The 22,797-nt window shown below is 48.2% G+C and overlaps 1 protein-coding gene across 5 annotated transcripts in view; it reads right to left on the bottom strand.

Annotated features, from left to right (window-relative positions):
- The window catches only part of FOXN3 (forkhead box N3), a 352,396-nt gene that overhangs the window by 199,971 nt on the left and 129,628 nt on the right, over window positions 1-22,797 (bottom strand). For 4 of the 5 annotated variants that reach the window (XM_054567164.1, XM_054567167.1, XM_054567168.1 and 1 more), the window contains one exon: window positions 9,277-9,833. In XM_054567164.1, the coding sequence (XP_054423139.1) occupies window positions 9,277-9,819 (543 nt within the window). In that variant the 5' untranslated portion in view covers window positions 9,820-9,833. Of the gene's footprint in view, window positions 1-9,276; window positions 9,834-13,210; window positions 13,539-22,797 lie in introns of those variants that run through there. The other variant, XM_054567165.1, reaches the window with a different exon arrangement.

Genomic DNA, 22,797 nt, shown 5'->3' with positions numbered 1-22,797 from the left:
CCCTGAGCACTTTGAGAAGTTACGCCCTCATTACCAAAAAGCGAAGGTTTGTTCTCTTCTGCCTGCAAAACTACAGGGAGTAGCTATAAAAACTACAGGTAGGTTATTTTTGAAATGATTCTGAATTTCTTCCTCTGAACATGAACCTCTTTTGTTTTTATTTGCCGTGCTGGACATACTCCCAAATGAATCCTCCAGTCAAACACTAATGGAAATATAATTTCCTATAAGAACTGAAATAGATGTTTGATTTCTCTTCCTTTCTGATGGAGACATAATCCAAAAATCCTCTCTAGTTTTCACCAACTGAGCGCTAATGCGTCCCAGATTTATACCTCTATTTCAACTTCTCTATTGTGCTTAAAACTCCCATATCAAACTTCCAACTTGATAGCTCCACTTCCATGTTAAAAAGCCATCTCAGATTTTTGCTCTCACCCTCATCCCAAGTCCCGACCCACATCTGCCCACACGCCCTCGCCCTCGCCCTCGCCCCCTCCCCCTCCCCCCTCCTCCTCTGAGAACCCCAATCCTGGTCTAAGCCAGTGCCATTTCCATCGAGTCTAACCCCCATCCCCAAACAGATGCCTTCTTTCCCATGGCATCCCCTTCAGCATTTCATTCTTCTCCTTCCATACACTTCCTACAGGCCTCCTTCCTGGGCCTGGAGCACTTTGAGCTATTGCCACCTCAGGGCCTTTGCGCTTGCTGTTCCCCCAGACGGCGGTCTTTGCATGGCTGCATCCCTCTTGCCATTCAAGACACAGCCAGTCCCCTTCTCCAGGAAGCCTCCACCTTTCTCCCCGCCCCTCTCTAATGCATCTCCTTGTTTTTATTGTCTCCATTCACGGAGCACTACCTGCTGCATCACCTACATGTCCATGTATGAACCTCCTGCTTGCACGTGCCTCCCCCTCACCCACTCCCTGTTCCACAGACAGTCTAGGAGAACAGCCAGGGAACTGTCCCGGGTCAAAACCGCACCCCCGGCACCCAGACCAGTGCCTGGCCTTCCACAAATATGTATGGCATGAACGAGGCACTACTGAAAATGCTTCTAAAATGACTGAAGCTACTGCTTTTCTTTAAAGTGCAGCATCTAATTTTTCCTTTGCAAACTAAGGCTTCTGCAGGGTCTCAGCATCATGGCTGTGCGAAGAGGTTCTTACTTTACATAACTGCAGCTAGGGAAGGTTCTGGAAGGAACTCGGCAGTCCGTGAAGTATTCCAGAAGGACTTGGTGCGGCTCTGCACCCAGCTCTGGGCCACAGTGCCTATGTGCTGGTTCCAAGAGACCCTAGATTTCTCTCCCCTCCGTGGCGACTCCATGATTGCACTCAGCGCTCACATGACTTGGCCTATCCTTCTGAAAACACAATATTATGAGCGTTCTGCTGGCTGGCTGTTTTCTGTCTAATGACATTAGTTAAGTCACTTATCGGGCCTGTCCCTAGAGGAAGACAGTCACAGCCTTCTGTGAGGCACTTCGCAGAGCTCCAACAAATGGAAGGCAACACTGAACTCGACCCCATCAGGCCCGGGGGGAACCCTACACAGCCTGTGGGGAGAGAAGGAAGAGGGTAACTGGAGAGCCCCTCCCTGCCATAAGCAGCACAGTCGCTCTGCCTGTATTTTCTGTATTTTCTGGTTTCTGGGTTCTGGTTTCTGGTTTCTGGGTTCACAAGCAAAGGCGCTCCAACAAGCACACACGACACCTTGAAGACTTCATTCTGTCCTTGGAATTGTGTAACCTTGTACAGCAAACCACCAAGTTATTATTAAAAGAACAACTTGACACTAGTCTCCATCTTCGACCACGTATTTCCTTGCTTTTCTTCTTACCATACTTGGCACAGAAGACATCATCACCTCGATCGAGCTAATGCTTTTGAAGATATTAAATGCGATTTAACCAAAATATCTTGAAGCAAAACCTCGGATAACTAAAAAGGTTTTCAAAATGGGTCTGCATCTTTGCTTTAGTTAAGTTACTAGAGCAATATAAAGTTTTCCCCTTCCAATCTTAGCTGCCCCCACCAAGTCCTCATACTTATTATTTACATAACCTCCCAGACCACCTCTCTCTCTTCCTCCCTTTTCTCTGGTAATGTTCCAACACATCTCTTGGGTCCAGCAACATTCATCTCCTATGTATCTACAACTCCCTGGCAGAAAATCCCCTGCTTGCTTAGTAACAGAATCAACATTTTATCTAAAATTGCAATGAACCCAGTTAAAAGACTACATTCCCCAGGTGTCCTTGCAGCTGAGAGGGGTCATGTGGCCAGGCTCTAGCCAATGAGATGAGAGCAGAGTGTGGAGTTTCTGGAAAAGCACCTTAAAATTGCCAACTCAATAAAACCTTCTTTTGTCTTTCCCTGCATTTCTCTTCCTGCTTCCTAAAATGGGAACAAGCCAGGTGATGTCAGCTCCAACCATGGGAAGGCCTGAGAACGGAAACCAGCAATGTACCGAGAACAGGTGAGCAGACAGACAGGTGGAACGTAGTGGGTCTGCAACCAGTTCCTCAAGACGTACTTTATGTGACAGAGCAACACACTGCTACGTTTTGCTCACTGTTATGTGGATTTTCTACAATAAACAGCCAACCTCATCCTAATGAATCCATTCTTGATGGTCTCAGGTTCATTCCTACCCCAGAAGAATGCTCTGCTAACAATTTATTTAAGTGCTCCCCCAAAAGGAATACTCACAACCTGCTGGTTGCCATCTCTTGTCTCCGCTCCAAAGGGCCCTCTCTGGGGAAGGGAGCTTCCCTAACTAACCTCAAGTAACACCAACTGCATACCGCTCTGGCTCGCCCCCTGCGCGTGGGGCGGTTTATCAGTCTTTGTTATTCTGTCTAGGCCCCCAGTTTCCCTGGAACACAAGCTCCTAAAAGGCAAGAACCAAATCTCACTTTTTATTTCAACCTTGGGTATCACCAAATAATTCTAATACACAGAGGGTGCTCCAAGTCCCCGAAATTAGAAGGGATGGGATCCTGAAGGCCTGCTAATAGGGACGCATTCAACAGGAACCACCTTAGTAAATGCCTGCAGTCGGAAAACTTCACGCCCGCGTGCAAACAAAGGTAGCCGAGGGATAAATTCTTACAGGGGTAGTTAGACGTATTCATTGAGACAAGCAACAAGTAAGTTAAACATGACAACAATAAAACGCCTGAAAGGTGCATGAAACCAAAAGTCTGTAAAAAAAAAAAAAAAATCTGCCTAATAAACACAGTATCATCAAAACATTATATTATCCTTTTTAAAATATATCTCTATCTTCTGTGTCAGGAGCAAGAATTGTCCATTGGGAAGGCTGTGGAATTTTCTCTGAAATCTAAAACCCGCCATCATCTTGCCAAAGCTTAAGAGGAACATTAAGATGACCAAGGACTCCGTGTGGGTGTGGAATCCAAATACCCCACCACTATTTGTAAAAGAAGCAAAACCCATGACTTCCAAATAGGTCAGCGTGCCAACCTCCTATGTCGTTTACTGCAGAGAATTATCCTGCAGCTCAAGTGATTTCAAAGGGGCATCCCAAGCCTCTTCGGCTCAACAGGGGAGGTTCTGAGGACAATTTCTTGCTGGTCAGACATCCAGGCAGTACATCAATGAGGTAGCATCTCAAAGGCTCACCCAGGTACCACAAAGCCCTACCAAAGAGAATGCAACATTTGCTGAACAGCTACTGGACAGATACATCAATGAGGCACTTGGGCCTGGAAGTGGCAGCTCAGGGAGGAAGTGGGATTGAGCGTCACTTGGCGCAGGGACCGCCCCTTACATACCTCACCACGTTTTTGCTTGTCCTACCACCATGCAGCATTACCCTGATTTTTAGGAATTTACTCACCAAGACCAGACTGCACAGTCTTTCAAAGAGTATTATTTATCCCCCCCAAAATAAACAAACAAACAAAAACAGTCATCTCTCCTTCCTAAAATGGCCACTAATTAAATTAGTATGTTACTAGAGTCACAGGAAAGGGAAATGCCCTTGTTCTGCGCTTATACCGAAAGGAAAAATATCAGGGACATCTGGGCACACGGGGGTGCTCCCCCTTGAAAGGGCGCTGCCTCTTTTTCTAAACTGCCTTGGAAAAGGAATCCCATCATCCCTGGAAAAAGGAGCATCATTGGGGCTGGAGGGTGGGGGAGCGGGTGGGACCTGTAGAAACAGTGTCGGAGCAGGACGCAGGGGCTCTGAGCTCGGGCCGCATCCCAGTGGACGCGGCCCGGGAGGCAGGGGGCCTGGGACAGAGCCTGGGAATAGAAAGCAGAGAGGGCCGTGATGAGCTCTGTGCAAGTGAGACACCTTTCTTTCCATTTGCAGACGGAGACAGAATTTGGTCCAAATGCAATAGCACAAAAATATGCTCTATGTTTATCTTTCTCTCTCCTGTGCCCCCAGAGTGAATTCTGGATTTGTGTGGGTCATTGTAGTCCTCCACGACTCAGGTTTATAGAGTATTTTGAGGAAGCACATAGAGACCGTCTACCACAGCCTCTGTGCTGAGGTATAATCAAGCACCAGGGTTCATTTAAGCACACAGAAGCCCTTAAGAATTGGAGGGATTTTGGGTACATTCGTGTTCCACTACTTACTAGCTGTGCAGCCTCCAACAAGTGGCTAAACCACTCTAAGCTTAACTCATCATCTATTTTAAGAAGGAAAATGGGACCACCTCACAGGGTTATAGTAAGGAAGAAAGGGGATAGTTGGCTACTCTTATAAAAGGCCAGTCGTTCTTTTCCTTTCCTGGGTCAGAAGTTCCATTTAAAAACGAAAACAAAATAAATAAAACGAAATAAATGAAATCTTGGGATTCCCTAGGAAAACGTGATATGCATAGTCACGTGACCCGTGGTCACTAAGTCCAGGCTGTGTGCAGAGCCTCTGGCGCCCCAAGGCCCCATGAAGAAGCCCAGGCAACTACCAACTCTTTTCTCTACGGATGAGGACACTGAAGCCCAAGCCGCATGCGACCAACATCAAAACTAGAAGCTGGTGTCCTGGCTTCCAATCTAGTCTTGTTTCAACCAAAACAAGTTTCCCATATTGAAAAGCTAAAATTTTATTTTAAGCACTCAGTTCTGGATATAGGAAATGTACTTTTTGTACAGTGTTTCCATTATAAGCCCTCCTATGACAATGTGTTTTTTTCTTTTGTTACAGTGGCAAGAGGGGAAGTTGAGAAAAAGCACAGAAATAGAAACACACATACCTGAACCATTATTATCCAGTCAATAAAAAAGAAACCAAACAAACAAAAAACTGCTCTTTACTTCTCATTTACAAGTATTGAAGAGGGGTTAGTACTTGCTAATCTTATAGTCTTAACTAAGGTCTGTATTTAGGAGGTATAAAACTTAATCCCCGACTTTGAAACTTTATCTTGATGGATTCGGGCAAAGGTTCTCCACAAATGAAACTATGAGATGAAAGACTGCCGGGGGACTTTGCAGAGGACGGAGCAGCCGACCCCACGCGGCCCAGAGCTAGACCTCAGCATCCCCAAGAAAGGGCCAACCAGGCTTCCTGATGTGAGGCCACACAGCGCCATCCGTAAGTGTTCTTGGGGAAAAACCAAGCCAGAAAGTGATCTAGTCTTTGGCACTTACTTCCACGTCACAGAAAATACAGAGGTTAGAGGAACAAGCTCAATGAAATCTCAAAGAAGCAGACAGGATACAGACAGGACCCAGGGCATCCTGCATCCCAGCAGATGGGTGTCTGTACGAGGACGGGAATGAAAGGGGACTGGAGCAGGGCTGCTGTGGATGAAGAAACATAAGAGCCAAATGCAATACATAAACCATTTGGGCCCCGGCTGGGGTGGCTCAGTGGACTGAGTGCCAGCCTGCGAACAAAAGGGTCACAGGTTCGATTCCCAGTCAGGGCACATGCCTGAGTTGCGGGCCAGGTCCCCAGAGGGGGGCATGCGAGAGGCAACCACACATTGATGTTTATCTCCTTCTCCTTCTCCTTCTCCCTCCCTTTCCCTTTCTCTAAAAATAAAGAAATACAATCTTTAAAAAAAAACAAAAAACCATGTTTGGATCCTAACTCAAACAAACATTTTGTAAATCATCAGGGAGAACTGAATATGGACCTGGTATTAGATAATACCACAGAATTTTTCATTTTGTTATAGGTGATACTGGCCCTGTGGTTACGTAATGAACGGTCGATGATTCTTGTGCACACATACTGTAATATTTTGAGATAAAGTGACGTAAGATCTGGGATTTGCTTCAAAATACTTAAGCACGGCAAAATAAAGAATGAAGTAAGGAAGGGAAGCCCTTGTTAACTACAGAATCTGGATGTGAACACCGGAGGCGATGGTTATATAGATTTATCATACTATTCCCTCTACTGTGCCTGTTTAAATTTTTCATGATCAAAAAATAAGACTCTTATCTTTTAAATTCCTTCAAGAGATAAAACTGAAAAAAAGGGAGAGACAGAGATAAAACGGAAGCAAAACCATCTATTTTCCCCTGACTTACTCATTCATGAGAATATGTTCTTGATGAAATCTCTGCACTGGAAAGAACCCAAAAGCATCTCGCTGAGGGATTCTCAATTCTGGCTGCAAGTCAGAAACACCTATGAAAACAGCTTATTAGGATGCCGGTTTTCCCCAACCCACCACCTCGAACCCGCTGCATCAGGATCCAGGGAGGGGCCCAGCAACGTCCCATCTGTAAGGGGCACGGTCGATTCTAATGCAATCGATCTAGACATTCCTGATCGCCAACATGCCCTCCACACAGGTGTCCAGCAGGGTACATGTTCTAACCCCTCAAGGACAAGGACCACACAACATTCTGCATTCTCAGTTGGGTCAGTTTTAAAACTGTGTTCTACACTTTTAAAAGGAAAAAAAAGGAACTGCTAACTCTGTGAAGACAACGTGCGAGGCTTCCGTTCTCCCCTTCACCTGCCCTCTTTCCCACCAATGTTTGGTGCATCCAGCTACTGTCACTGCGCTGCGGCGGAGCCGCCAGGTGCGACCCCCTGGAGAACAGCAGGTTACCTGCGGGGCCGAAGGAGGCTTTGCTGCGCAAAGCGGCAGGGGAAATGCCTGCCTCTCCGCTCAGAGAGCCAGGAGAAAACCCCCAGTGTCCTGAGAGTCCCTGGGGGTCTAGGCCTCTCAGAGCAGCCACCAGCTGGCCCCAAGGCAACCTGAGGAAAGAGGAGGAGAAAACGGGACAGAAAACTCACACTCCTTGCTTTGTTCTCACGGCAGGACAAACCCTGGGAACAAACTCTCAACCACAAAACTGATGGCATTTGATCAGAAACATGTCAACACAGGTCAGCACGGGTAGGAAGCCAGAACTCAACATTTCGTAAGAGTCACAGCCGTAAGTCCTTAAAACCATTCCCTTTCAACAAGTGATATCTGCATTTATTCAGAGTGACAACTGTCACCCCTGGAAATGTGGGACTGGGGGCAGGGGAAGTGCATCAGGGAAAGGGTTCTACCAGACAGACCACCCAACACCCGTGTGTCCCACCCACGGCAGGTGAACAATCCTCCCAGTCTCCGTGCGCGCTTTGGGGTGGCTCGGCTAACATTTCAGAGTGTGCTTGCTGAATAATTTCTCTGTGTACCATCATGACTCCAAACACGGAGACATGGGCACATGGTGAATTGTGTAACCAGTTCTCACCAAACTAAAAGTCCTCTGTCTTGCCTTATCAGTGACATGCGGCTCTGGGGGACCTGAACACCATCTTCTTCTCCATGTTCAAATCTGAAAATGCTTTCCAGGACTTTCCACGGGGACCCACCTGAACAGGAGCTTTTAATACTACAGACTTGGCTCTTTACAGGAAAGCAGCGAATTTTCTCTAAGTTCAAAGACTGATCTTAAAACACTCCAGAGCCAGCTCTGGAGGCTGGTCTCCAAAAGCCCGTTCTGAGATGTGGAGGGGAGGAGGGAGAGAAGCGGCCACCTGGGGACAAGAGCAGCAGCCGCTGTTGTTACAGTTACGTAGATACGAGGACCTGATGAAGGAGGGGCCCGGGACACGACTGTCCGCACAGGAACACTGGATCGCGGCATCACCGCACCGGCGGCCAACGGCAAAGCCCCTTGGTGTCCGCAGCATCTGTCCTTCCCCCGGCACCGCCCCTCCTCAAACCCCGCATGGTGCCCCCTTTCCATCCTGAACACAAACTCTAGGTCAATAGCATCTGCAGACAAACGTGTCCAGCTGCCACAAGGAGAAAAATGTCTTCCCTACTTCCTCATTCGCATTCTTCCATGCCCAAGACAAGTGGAATTTCCTCAGGCCCAAGGTTCTACTGGAAACAGAAACATGTTTCTGGAGAGAAAGTAAAGGTCCCAACCCTGCACAGCTGCTGAGCCCACAGAATAGTGACTGGGAGCCCAAACCTGAACTTCAAAAAGGGGAAGAGCAGCCCATCGGCACTGTTAATGAGAAACAAGGCTGGAACGCCCAGTCCCACGGTCACTACTGAGGGATGTTTCCTGGCAGTTTCTTAACTGTGGCGCCATTACCTTACCGAACTCCAAGCTGGATCACAGTTTTAGTCTCCAGCTCTAACAGTCGACCCACTTTCTATTGTACCTATTTTATCCTTATAAGAAAGGCAAAGTAGATCATGAAAACTGTCTTTTAGTGGACCATGAAGCGCAAGCTAAGGCTTTAAAATCAAAATTCAGCCTTTTTTTTTTTTTTTAAAGTCAGTCTCTAGTGGGAACTTTACCCTGAGCTAATTTTTCATATTCAGGGAGTTTCAAAGCTGCCAAACACTTAGGTAGACATCTGATTTCAAGAGGCACCTCGGCAATTCATGTCTGTCTGTGTTTAGTCTTGGAAGATGTAAGTATGCTCACATCGCCTCCCAATGCCCATTACTGTCCATTTATTCTAGGATACACCTCGTGGTTAATGGCTGGCTCTTTGTACTCCAAACCCAAACTGACCCGTCCACATCAACAGAAACCAATCCAGTGTGCAAACCCTTGTTTTGTGATTATATTCAGTTACCACAGTGGGAGAAAACCTCAATCCAGCTCAAACACCAAAAACAGGATTTAATTAATATACTTAAGGAAAAGGAAGTTTACAACTACCTAAATGAATGAACTAAATTTATCCATTTGTAACTGCTACCTCGGTGCGGTGACTTGACATTCCTTACCATTTTTTTACTGGAGGAAAATTAAAAATTTTAAAAAGAAAACGGGAACTCTTTGAGTGCCAGACACACAGGCTTACCTGACTCCTCTCTTTGTCCACTTTCTTAAAACACTTATTCAATGACAAATTGTGTCTCACTGAGTTTTTCCACCCAGTAGGTGCATTTGCAAAATACGGGAAATGTTCCAAGATCCAGTTGTAGATATCCTTTACTGGCAGGCGCTTGGTTGGAGAGTCCTCGATGGCCATAAATATGAGGCAGCTAAAGGAGTAGGGGGGTTTGCAGTTGGGGTTCTGCCTGGCATCGTAGGGCATGTCAGAGTGGGCGGGGGACGGGGGCGTGTCATCGTCCAGATCCTGGACGGGGCTGACGCTCCTGAGGACCGACTCCCCGAAGCTCTTCAGCAAATTCTTGCTCTCATGCAGCCAGTTCAGGTTGGTCAGCTCTTCATCTTCCATGGCCCCCTCTTCTAATCTGATGTCAGGCAGAGAAAAGTCGAGGTCATCGTCTTCCTGAAGGGCCTTGGAGAAACCGCTGCCCCGGTAACACTGACTCAGCCCACTGGAGACACTAATTCCTGAGCTTTCCGGCTTCTTACTGGGAGGCATGACTGGACCCATTTACGTGAAGGCTCCTGGTAAACACATGACACAGAAAAAATAAGTTAGTGAAACCCAAACCCAGAGAGGCAGCTGTGCCCTCCTAGTTCCTGTCACCACGCCCACCGCTGTCATTGCTATGGACCCCCGCCCCATAGAGGACATATCGCACAGCTCCTACACTGAGTAATGCAAACCCAAAATTCCACCACAGAGAGACGCACTGTAAGTAAAATCGGTCCACCATGCATGCACCAGTGACCTGCCACACCATCAGTACAGTAGACTGGCGATATCTACCGCATGTTTAATGTGCAACTGCATCACAGAAAGGATGGCAAATTCCACTATGCCTTCTTCCTGGATCTATGCACGCTCTCACTGTGACCCTGGGAAAATCAGCTATTCCTTGTTGCCTCAGTGTATCTATTATTCATGAATATATATACAGGTAAAAGTATTTCAAGCTCCATGATAAATATTACCTAACAAGCTCAATATCCAACCCCTGTCTCTTAGGTTGATTGGTCTCATCGTTTACCGTTCTCAAAAAAAGAAAATACCTGTAAGTTTAAGACCAGTTTTTTCAGTTTCCATACAAATAGCATCCATCACTCTGCAACTTTAATTACATTGCCATTCTGTGGATTTGAACTGGAGGAAGCAGTACATTTAATTTTATTGCAACACTACACTCTGAACGAAAAAGTGAGTAATTTCAGGCACCATACAAATAAATGGGAATATGAAAGACAAGCCATTAACTGAAATTAGAATTTGGGAGAAAAGTCAGGTGAGCAAAGGGGCAGCTTCAACAAAGGAAGGCAAATCCAGCAAAAATTGCTACATAATTCTCTTTTGCTGCTGCCCCCATGTTTATCAATGACCTAGAACAGGGAGTAAAATATCTTAATGAGAAAAGAAAACGAGGAAATGGCAAGTCCACAAACAGAATGACCCTGGCAGATACAAAGCTGTTCCGCCCCTGGTACTGAGTGTAAGATTGAAAGAACAATGAAGATAATGAGGCGATGTCCCCCCTCTCCCGTTGGTAGCGCTCAAAAACAATGCGCTTGGTTTAAGAAGAGTGTCTGTTTTATTTTTCCCCTGTAAGCAAGAAGAGCAAACAATCCCTCTAGAAAAAAAATACATCGAAACCAAACAAATGGTCATTCTACGGCTCAAAAGGTCCAGTGACACTACGCCTAAAATAACTGCCACTTCAACTGGGGAAGCTCTAGAATGGAGTTCTAGAAAGCCGTGTGGGGTGCTACACAGCTGACCCAGGGTGCTCCAGAACTGCAGGACCCTCCCGCTCCTAAAGGCGGTCAAACCGAGCCTGCGGACAGAGAAGGCCTGGGAGTGCTCTCTGGAACGGCTGTGGGATGCCCAACTTTAAGCAAAGAAAACTCCGGGCACTGAAGCCCCATGGAACAGACTGCTTGCATACCTCAAGTTCATCAATGGGGAGCATTTCTTTCTGCCATGAACTAACCGGGGTAGTCACGACACATTTTAAATAATAACCTAGTATCTTTAGGCTTGGCAGTTTGACAGAGACCAGCCTGATAAGGCTTTTACCTTCTTTATAAACAAATCAAAGCTAGGTTTCTCTCTCTCAAAGTTTCCTCGGATCTCAATTAAAAAAAAACAAATTTCCTGATAACCAGGAACATCCACAGTACAGGACCAACGAAGACTACTACCCAGCCACTGAAGTCAACTTCAGCTCCACACGAAAGTTTTACGTCTCCTGAGCTTCCAAACAGGAAAATTATATCATGGCTGACAGTAAAGTAATTTAATTGCACTGTTGCTATGACAACATGCTGCTCTCTTTCTTTTTAGTTTGCTTATTTGTCAGCAGCTTCCCAAAGGAACTAACACACTATTCTCCATGTTTTCTTTTGTTTTAAACAAACATTGGCAGCAATATGGTTTTATTAGAAAAACGGCACTGTCAAGAAAACAAGGTTACAGGGTTCGGTCCCCTTGGATCACTCCGCTGCTTTTTGTCTCTCCTCCACCCATGCCTTCCAACTGCTAAGGGCATCCCTATAAACCGTATTTTAGAGCAACAGTATCAAGAGCTGCTGATCATTCCAGTTCCATTTTAAAAAACAGTTCCCAGAAACCACAGCTGAGTTTTCCATTATTATTCTCAAACTACATAATTCGCCAAATCTTTTTTCCTCCAATTTTAGAGGAGGGAAGAAAAAGAATCCAAATCATGTGAGTCTGCAGTTAAGCAAGTATTTTTAATCGAGAAAGGCTGCTCCATCATACATTCAAATAGTTATCTACTAGTGACCTCCTTACAACTTTTCCGTTTGCTACTGGTTAGTTACGGTCGCCCGCCACAACACACACACACACACACACACGTAACACAGGCTCGATCGCTCTCTCCCTCTGTCTCCCTTTCTTTCTCTTTGACGTGTTTGGTTATTTTTTTTTTCTTTACAACGGAGTAAAGGCAACAGGAAAGCTAGTTTTTTTGCCGGCTATCAGAATTGTCTCCGAATAACTGACAAAGACATTACTCGCCCAGCTCTGAACAGATGTACGATGTGAACTTTAAAAAGTTGAGAAATCCTCCCCAAGCCTAGCAGGGCAATCTCGAGTTGGGGGGGAGGTAACCCCCACCCTCCGTGCGCGCGCGCGCGCACACACACACGCACGCGCTCCACTCGCATCTACTGTACTTGTCAAAAACATTTCAAGGGGACCTGCGGGAGCCGCAATTGGCTGCGTCCCGCGTCAATCAGCGGAGTTGCCAAGCAACGGGGAAACTGCTCTTCTCCCCGTATACAGGGCAATTGGGAGCTCGCATACCTTCACTGCTGGTCAGATGTCATAAACCTTTTATTGGCCGCACTGCTGCGAGCCTTACAAACACATCAATAAAAGCCCGCCGTCCCCCAACTTCTCCAGGACCAAGGAGGGTTCAAAGAGGTCCGGGATGAGGAGGGGTCGGGCCTCGGGGGTCTTGGGAGACGCTCACTGCTGGTGCCCAGCCTGCACAATTTGTGGGGGGAGGGTATCTTTGTTACGAGGCTGTTTCTCATCTTGGGGTGTCCCCTGGACCAGCACCCTCTCCCTCCGCCAGGAACGGCGGGGATCCTGTCCTCCGCGGACAATGCTAACACTGTTCCTTTTGGGCGTCTTTTGGGAAATCGAGGCACTGGGAAACAGCCCCGCACGTCGGGGCAGGAAACTCTTCGGACCCAGCAAGTTCCCCGCTCGGGGGCTCCCGTCTCCCCCGCCTGGCCAGGCCCCCGCCCCGCGCTCTCCCCCAGGAGCTGTGGAGTCCCTTGTCTGCCGAGAGCTGCCAGGATCTCCCCGGACGAGCGCCCCCGACCGGGTCACCCAATCCCACTGGGGTGCTGGCGAGAGCGCGGAGCGAACTCACCTGGCTGGAGCGGGGCGCGGGGGTGCAGGGGCGCCGCTGCCCTTTAGTGGGAGCCGACAAACTTTCGCGGGCGCCCAGCGGGCATCTCTTGGTGGCCCGGCTAGGGACGTGCGGCGCGGCAAGCCCGGGGCGGAGGGCGGCGGGGGGCGGCCGCGGGCGCGGACGGCAGGGGCGCGGGGGTCGCGGCGCGGCATGGGACCTGCGGCGTCCGCCCGGCGCGCAGCGCGTCCTCCCGCCGGCCCCGCCGCTCTCCCCGCCCCGTCCCGCCTCCCGCTCGCCTCCGCCGCGGCGCGTCGGGCCGGGGCGCGTCGAGCAGCGAGAAATTGTTTCCACTGCAAACAAAAAAAGGCGACACATGACCAGCCAGGAGGAGGGGAAGCGCAGGGAGGGAGGAGAGCGAAGGGGAGGGACGGAGCGCAGGGGGCGGAGGGAGTCGGAGAGAGGGAAAACGTGGGCCGGGCCTCCGGGCAGCTTGGGGCGCGGGTGCGGACCCGCCAGGACCGGCCCTGCCGCACCCCCCGACTCCTCTCCGCTCCGCGATCAGACCCTCCCCTGGGCGCTCCGGGACGCAGCCAGGGGCCAGATGGGGCCGGGCCGGGCCAAGGGGATTCGCCTCCTGCGGCACCGCGGGGTGGGGGTGGCCGGCTGGGGCCCTGCGACCCGGCGAGTCCAGGACTGAGGGAAGCGACGCTGGCAGGGCAGAAGTCGTGCGGCCTGTCCCTACCCCGGGCTGGGGCCGCACGAGCGGGCCGGCTTTGCGCCGCTGGCTACGTGTCTCCGGAACGCTCCTACCCTGTCTACATGCCTTACATGGCTCGAAAGTAAAAATAAAAGGAATTACGATGCGGGCGAGGCTTGAAAGGGGGAGAGGAGATTTCACTTTTCCCCAACTACGGCGTCCTGGCGGGACTCCCAGGGCCGTCCCCAGAGCTCCCCCAGCGCCCACCTAGTGCCCCGGGAGAAAAGGCACAAAGGCACCGCAGCCTGCGGCCCGGGTGGCCGCTCCTCCCGTCGTCTGCCGGCGCCTGTCTGCCGAGGGACGGAGGGTGGCCATTACAGATTACAGAGCAAAAGGAGCGTCCTAAAGGCCACGCCAGTGGGGCTTCTCCAGGGCGTTGTGCTCAACGCCCCGACCCACTTCTAAGCCTCTAGCGGAAACAAGCTTCATCTCCTTCATATTTGAGCTCCCAACCCACCATTCACAGAGACGCCCGGCAAACGGTGCAGCCACAGCTCCAAGTCTTTAGGCTCCTCCAAAGAATGGCCACCCACTGCTCAAGTCACACCTAGTAGCAGCCTTTGGAGAGGAGGAGAGTCCTAAGGGTCACCCTGGTGGTAACATAAATAAAAATATGGATTGCACTACTCTCCCAGGTCACCAAATCAGCAGGTTCCTCCACAGAAGTTCCAGGTCACTCCTACCACCCCTACCTGAACCCACCTGAGCCAGTGATAGCTGAGCCTCGTTCAGCTATTTGTAAACTACAGCAGAACCAGTCAGAAGGCCCGGAGTGGTCTCCATCAGAAACCCCTCTGGCTTGCAGTACATTTAACCCAGCCAAAGGGAAAGAAAAGTCCCATTGGATGCCTGAAATTATTTTTTTTTTTTTAATTTTAAAAAATAAGCAACCCCCCAATCGATGTAAGTCATTTCCCCTAGCAAAGCTTCAAGATGGTGGGCGGCAAGTCTTCAGGAAGGACGCTCACTCCAGGCTGTGCTACTTACCAGCACTATGGCAAATCTCCCCCAGATGATTCAGAGGTGGAGGCCGAGGGGCAGCCTGAGTTCACCCAGCCCCACCCCATTAATGACTGAGCATTTGATGTGACTTACCCTGAGCCACCAGGAAAAGGTGTGAGGTAAGAGAAACAAACTAGATCATCTCTGAAGACAGAACTGATAACAAAGCCAAAACAGGAGCTGGTCTAGTGTGGGTCCCACCCCTCATCAGCATATCAGTTGAGGCTGCTGAATCTCTCATCAAAGGAACCAAGGTGAGAGACCTTTGTCCTCACACCTTACTGGCCAGGAGAGGAACAGTCAGTCACTAGCCCTCCCAATTCCCAACCGCACTCACACCATAGCTAGAAGTCTCTCTTCGATAGAAGGGGGCAGGTTATTTTTCACTCCAGCACTCTCCTTCTTACTCAGAGTTCAAAATGAGAGGATGTGGCCTGAAGGTTATTGCACATGGAATATGTCATTCTGAAAAACTCTCCATGACAACTGTTAGCCACCAGTGTCTAAGCCAGTCATCCCAGGTGAACAAAAACATAAAGACGAGCAAGCCTTGGGCCAGGAGAAGCCAAGGCAGAGGGTGGAGTGTCCGTGAGGTAAACTGCCTTTTATTAGCTCACCTTCTTATGTGTGGGGTTTTTTTTGTTTGTTTGTTTCCTCCATTCTCAAGCATATATCTTAATCTCTCTCACTGCTATTACAAATGTGGGAAGAAATGTGGGAGGGTGTCATCCGAAGTGGTGGACCAGACCCGACTGATCTGCATGTCAGAGTACACTTGTCTGTCTGTCTGTCTGAAATGGGAGATCCAGGCCTTTACTGAAAGCCAAAGGAAGGCTTCGTATGGTTTTGTCACCTTATAATTCCATCGAACCCCAGCTCTGGAACAGAGTACCTGACAAAAGGGTACCAGGACCAAACTTACTTAGAAAGAACCTCCTCTAATTTCCACTCTTGAACTTTCAAAAAGTGCCCTTGTACCTTCTATCCTGAGAAGCCTCAAAGGAACAAGTGGGACTGTTTAAAAACACATCTGACAGCAGAATTGGACGTGTGTCCTAGCAGTCACTGTGGCCAGTGCTTATTTCCTGAGGACTAGATGGAAGCATTCATCCTGCAGCTCCGCCTGGGCCTGGGGCAGAGAGTACCAAAGGCTCTGGATCCGGAGCGCCCAGATTCCAGGCCAGTCGGTGTGGGGGGGTGGGGCCCGAGGCTCCTTCCCCGTGCAGGGAATGCCCCTCCCCTTGATGTTTCCTGCTTTCTTCTCCAGCAGGCTTCTTCTCTGCCCTGGGACCAGAGAGCCCCTCCCCCATCGCTGATTATTTGGCCCATGTGATTATTTATGGAACAGTTCAGTGTAAAGCCCTGTGACCCAGCTCCTGGCAGTGACGGCTGGATAGATGAGCACTTGCTGCAGGTGGGAAGACCTGAGGGACTTTTAAATATGAGGAGGAAGCTGAGGCAGGCCTAGAAAGACCGTCTCCTGATCAAGAATCCTTCAAACTGGTACATCAGAGGAAACCTGGGTCAGCCCAGGGCTGGCAGCTCAGCTGGGCTGTGCAGGGCTGAGAAGCCATCAGGTAGTTTTTCTTTCTGTCCCTATCGCACTGTCTTTCCACACTGTCTCTACTGCTTCCCTCTGCATAGCTGTTCCACACTCCTCCCTGCAGGCTGGCTTCCTCTGCTCACTTAGGACCACACGTGACTGCCAGCACCAAGTCCAAAGGATCTTCTGACTTCAGCATCCACCACCTTCCGATTGCCTCAGTCTTCCACAACAGAGTTAAAATTCTCAGGGAAATCATCTGGTTGGCTTAGCCCAAGTCAGGCGACTCCTCCCTTCTGCCCACACCTCCTAACACCTGAGGCAGGTACGACAGGACTGGGGAGGGGAGGGAGATGACTTTGGAAGGAGGATATCTCATAAAGGCAGGTGGATGTCTGACCCATGGAATTAGGGAAGGATATAGCAAACCTGAGCGTCTCTTCTAAGGATACCCAGGACACCACGCCCAAGGCATCACAATCTCCTGGGATGGGTCCCACCCACGGGCGCTTTGAGAAAGTGCCACACAGCACAAACTGCTATTCCAGGTCGTAGAACTGAATGGCACAAACAGATTTATCAAATATGACTTGATTGTATTAGAAGATACATTTGTTCATTGAACAAATATTTACTGAGCGCCTACTAATACAGGGAACAGTGTTAGGTTCCAGAGATACAAGCCTTTCCCCCGCCCCTTATGGAGCATGCATATTAGTGGGTAAAAGTGGAACTATCATATCACAAAATTCTTGAATGCTACGGTGAGCAGTTCATGTATGCTAATTCAGAGGACAAGAGGAACCATTGAATATTTTTTTAAGCCCAAGCAGCTGCATTATGAGAAATGCTTGAAAGTAAGAATGGCTTGCAACTAGCAAATAAGTAACTTCTGGGAACCTAACACACAGTCCATTGATTAGAGAGAGGAAAACTATTATAAACATTAGATTTGCTAAATGACTAGATCTCCGCTGTTCCCAAGACTAGAAAAAATTATGTCACATGATAAAGGTGTTAGCTAAGCTACAGTGGCAATCTTATTGCAATATAAATGTACCCAATCAATATGCTGTACACCTTAAGCTTACACACAGGGTCGTATGTCAAGTATATCTCAATTTGGAGGTGGCACGGTGGGGAGGAAGGAGAGGGTAACGTGGATCCAGGATGAATTTGGGAAGAAGAAAGGAGAAAATGGAAGACTGAAAGCAGGCAGAACCACTCAGAAAACATTGCAGTAATTCATATACAAAAGGGAATGAAGATTATTTTTAATGTGTTTTTTAATTAGAAAAAAGGCTAAAATATTAAAATAGTGGTTCCCTCTAAGTAGTCGAGTTATAAGGCAATGGGTTTTTTTTTGTCTGCTTCTTTCATCCTTGCCTATATTTTCCAAATGTTATACAATGAGCATGCATTAGATTTACAATGTTCTAATAATGAAAGGGGGGTCCAGGGGAGAGCCGTGACTCTCAGACTTGAGTGCGCATCAGGACCTCCTGCCCGGCTGCTAAAGCGCAGCTTGCAGGCCCCACCCACAGAGTTCCTGACTCAGTAGGTCTCAGCTGGGGCCTGAGAGTTCACATGTCTAACCATCTCCCAGGGACTATACTTTGAGACACACTGAATTAGAGAACAGTCAGGGAGACTGGGAAAAAATGAAGGCACAAGAACCTTCCAAAGAAGAACCAAGAGGATTTGTCCAATGATTGACTATGAGAAGAAAGGGAGTGATTATGGTCAAAGACAACTCCTTAATCAAGGGTAGACTCTTTGACAGAACACGAGAACGCACTTCGCAATGACAAGGAAGCGCCTTCCTCCCTTCCCTTCAGTGCAGTAGAGAGACCTAGCACAAAGCTAGAAGACCCTCCACCTCGTGGTGCGGTCCAAAACTTGGCCAGGCATCCCTTGGGGTTTCTGGTCCTCCTCCCTGGGGTTTTCCTCGTGTGCACTCTTGGTGTTTACGTGACAGGTTCTGAAGGGTGGCGCCTGGGAAAAGGCTTATTAGATTTCTCCAGCAGGGAATAGAGCCAGGAAGTTGATTTGAAGAGGGAGTGGGAAGGGAAAGTACAGCTGAACCAGCTCAGCGAAGTGCATTGGCCCAGGTGCCGGTGCTGGAGCCGAACCCGGTCTTATCAAGTCGCCTGCTGGAGGCAAAATGGAAACATAGAGCCTGTCAGCTCCTCTTTGAGCATAAAACACAAGTGTGAGCTGATGATCCAGAACACAGATTTAGTCAATTCATTCAGCCAACAAGTATTTCTTAAGCATCTAGGTACTCTGTGCCCAGTTACGGCATGGAGGGGACTGGGAAGGAACCAGGAGAAGCAAAAGACGTGGCGCTTGCCCTCCAGGATTGGGGAGGCGCAGTGAGCACTTAGGAAGCAACCACAAACACACACACAAAGAGCCTAATACACCGGCCAGAGATGGCACAGCTTGGTGGCTAGCATCCGAACCTGGGACGAGGTTTGCATTCTCTACCGCTTCCTGGCTGGCTAACGTTAGTTGAGATACTTAGCTTCTTGCTCTCTACCTAGTTTCTTCATCTGAAAAGGGGTGGGAGAGAAAGACTAATAGCAAAACCCATTTCATAGGGTTGCGATGAAGAGCAAATGAAATAGTATTTGTAAAAAACATGTAAGTATGCCCTGGCACTTAGCACTACTTTTGCTAAATAAACATTATAAATCAAAGGGAAAATTACTGACATATTTGGCTGCCTAACAATTTAAAATTTGTGTATAGTACCAGCAGTCAAAAGTCAGGTTACCCAAAAATGAGGAAATAGTTGCCCTGCCTATGAAAGGGTTAATACTGTAAATGGATTACTTTTACAACTCAACCAAGGGGGAAAAAAATTAGAAACAAACACGATAAGACACCCATGAAAAGATGCTCAACTTCAGTAAAAACAAAATAATGCAAATTGCAATTATGATATCTCATTGCATCCATCAGATTGGCATAGACTTGAAAAGAATAACCAAACGTCGGTGCGGGTAGCTGGAAGCAAGGAGGCCTGGTGCCGCTATTCAAGTGGGCCGGACCTCTGGCAAACTGAATTGCAACTTAAAGGAGCATAGCCATTGACCCCACACTTCCAACGTGTAGGAATTGATTCTGGTTAACTTCCCCACTGGACTGCCTACCCCCGTGAGGCACTAAGCTCCAGGAAAGGAGGGCTCCTTGCTAGTCAGCATCTTACACAGCACCTACCCCAACCTGTCACTCCATAAGGACTGAAGGAAAGCACTGAGATATGCAACAATGTATTTAGGAGGGTATTTGCCGCAACATTGTTTAAAACTGTGAAAACCTGGAAATTGCAGGAATAAGAGGCTAGAGGCATGTTATTGTATGGGCCCCAGCACCCCGGCTTCCCTTTGTTCCCTGCCATTGCATTTTCAAGCCGTTTTAAGTGAAGCTTTCCCTTTTGTGAATCACTTGCACAGTCTCATATACCGTATGTGTAAAACCATTTGCAAACATTTCACAAAGTAAGAGTTTGGGGGAAAATAAATATGTTATCAAAGCTTTTCACCAAATTGAAGCATTTCGTAATCTTTTCAATGAGAAGGGACAAAATGATCCCTTCCTGAAAAGGCTGGTGCTCCGAGCGAACAGGAGAATTACTAAGTATAACCAATATTATATCCTACACTCTGGGGTCTATTGTCTGGCTGTAGGAAGGCTTTCGATTTATGCATTATGAGTGTCAAACTTTCTCCACAAACCCTTATGCAGGTATAAAGATGACAGGAAATACTCCTGAATAAAGAATTTGTGGAGGAGGGGGGATATTTACTCTCTAGTTCCAGATTGTTTTTCTCTAACAACTTATGCATATAAGAGACCAACTATGATTACCTCTTCTCTTTTTTCCAAATCTGATAGAAAACTCTGTGCCCAGCTGAGGTGCCCCCCATGGCCAGAACCGTGTCTGCTCCTCCTGCCTTCCCGGGGTATTCCCTGCAGTCAGGAGCTCGCCCTAGAAGAGGCTCCCCCTCTGGCTCCTGCACTCCACTCACCTACAGTCAAGTCTTGCTATTCATGGTAGTTGTTTACTACAGTCTCTAACACTGATGAATCAGCAAGTACAGAGCCATCGTTCCTAAAGGAAATACAGAGTTAGGTTCCTAGAGCTGCGGTCGCATTCGTTAACTGATCAACACATAACCGTATTTTCTGTGTTTCCATTTAAAGACCTTTATTTAACATAGATGTTGACTCATTATCATTGAATTTGTGGCCAACAGACCTATAACTCACACTTTAACAAAGTCTGTCTAACACCAGTCAGCCTTGCCATGCTTAGAACACTGAACAGCACTTGAGCACTACAATCAGGGGCTATTTTAAACAGCACCATCACCAACAAAGAGCACAGAATGGACACCTGCTTACAGTCTGAGAGTTGAAACACGAAGCCACATCATCACTTTGCTCCGTCTCAGCCGGAAATGTGTGTGTATTGGGCAACTCACACTTTTGTCACTCTACATACGTCCACGTGACTGCGAAAGCACCATGATCTTGGATTTTGGGGTTAAAATAAATTTTAGCAAGAATGCAAATATGGAACCTGTGATTCATGAACATCAGTTGTATTCAACAACACTTATATAGCACTTATTCAGTACCAGAAAAGTATCCTAAGACTTCATTCATTTCATGCCATTACAGTCCGTGTTGTAAATCAGGACCTGAAGCACAGAGGGTTGTAGCCACCTGCCCACGTTCACACAGCTGGTAAGGGATGGGGCTGGGATTTGAACCCACACAGTCTGAGTCTGGAGCCATGGAGCTCCAGGGAAGAAAAATTGTGACTAGGAAATAAAGGAGGAGGAAGGAAAAAGGGACTTTTAAACTGAATGAAAAGGTACTACTTGCAAAAAAAAAAAAAAAAGTTCAGCTTCTATGTCATAACCAATACGGCAAACTGCACCTTTCTAATAAGAGGCAGGTCATCTAGACACTGAGGGCCAAACAGATTGCCGGTGCCTGGAGAGGCAGGAACCTGCCTTATACTCTCTTTTGCTCATAGCATGTGGCACAGTGTTGATCAAAACTATGGATCCCTTAAGAGAAAACTAAAAACCTCCTCTTTGTCCCTCTCCCAACCTGGTATCTATTAACTATACAGATTAGTCAAAGAAAAGTAGCATCATCAACCTTTCCCTCCTCCCCAGTTTTCAAGAGCCTTCACTGTTTTCCCCTCTCCAGCGAGCACACCAAGTACCACACAGTTTCATGGGCTCCGGTGCCTGGGTCTGCCAAAGTCTCAGCCACGCAAAGAAATGACTTCCCATGTCTTTCTGTGGCACAGGGATGTGGAAGAAAATAATCAATTCTTCTCCTTAAGTTTGTCTTTTTAAAACAAAAAGCTCTGCATATGATAAACTCCCTGGGAACCGGTACATAGATTAAAATATTACCAACCGATTTCCCTGTTGTACCAAGTTTTTTTCTGGGAGATCAGCAACTTATTCAATTTACCACAGCAGCCAAATCCAAAGGCCTTTCTCCTCAGTGGGATAGTGAACTTCACTACCACTTTCCGTCTTGGAGCCCCACCCCTTCCAAAAATAGCACCTCTTGGGCCTTTCAAGTCTGTGATTCAGGTGCAGGCTCGAGTGCACAGAGCACTCTGTCTTGTGAGGGTGGGGGGCTGGGAAGGAAGCAGCCAAACGGATTGCTGTCTTTCTGTGGGTGCAATCAACCACCTCATTTCTCTGTACTCCGACATGTGACTCCAACTGGCTTCAAAGTTTTGGCCCCCAAACAACCAGGCGTCCTTTTTAAGTTGGCATTTTTTCCACAGAAGAATATTTGAGCATCTTTTCTACATGCCTCACACAGCGCTAGGCCAGCTGTCTACCAATATGGATCCCGGAAGGGGGTGCTGCCCACGTCGGCGATGGCAGTCATTAGTGCCTGTTGCTCATTGCAAATGTCAAAGAGCCCTCCAAACGGGGGTCCAGGAGGTTGGCGGAGGCACCCCAGGCAAGCATCCATGCACCACGAGTGCCAGCAGAGCCAGCCGAGGGCCGAGAGGGACATGCTACGGTGTCCTGGACTTCCAGGCAGAGTCCTGTCCCAGACAGTGGATGCCAGGGCTCCCCGGAGGCAGCCCAGGCCAGGTTCAAAGGGAGGGATGAACCTCATGACATCGGCTCCAAAGAAATCCCACCTGCTAGTGTCATGCCCAGGCTCGCCTTCCCCACCTACCAGCTTCCCAGGCAAGTCTCCAAGGGCACGGTGAGCAGGAAGCTACAACAGTTTGTTTCCTCTTAC

The sequence above is a fragment of the Pteronotus mesoamericanus genome, unplaced genomic scaffold (genome assembly GCF_021234165.1).
Source record: "Pteronotus mesoamericanus isolate MK-2021 breed Mesoamerican mustached bat unplaced genomic scaffold, CSHL_Meso_final contig_182, whole genome shotgun sequence".
In the NCBI taxonomy this organism is placed as follows: Eukaryota; Metazoa; Chordata; class Mammalia; order Chiroptera; family Mormoopidae; genus Pteronotus; species Pteronotus mesoamericanus.
The sequence above is the reverse complement of the archived record's forward strand: the minus strand, read 5'-3'. Positions and strand labels throughout refer to the sequence as shown.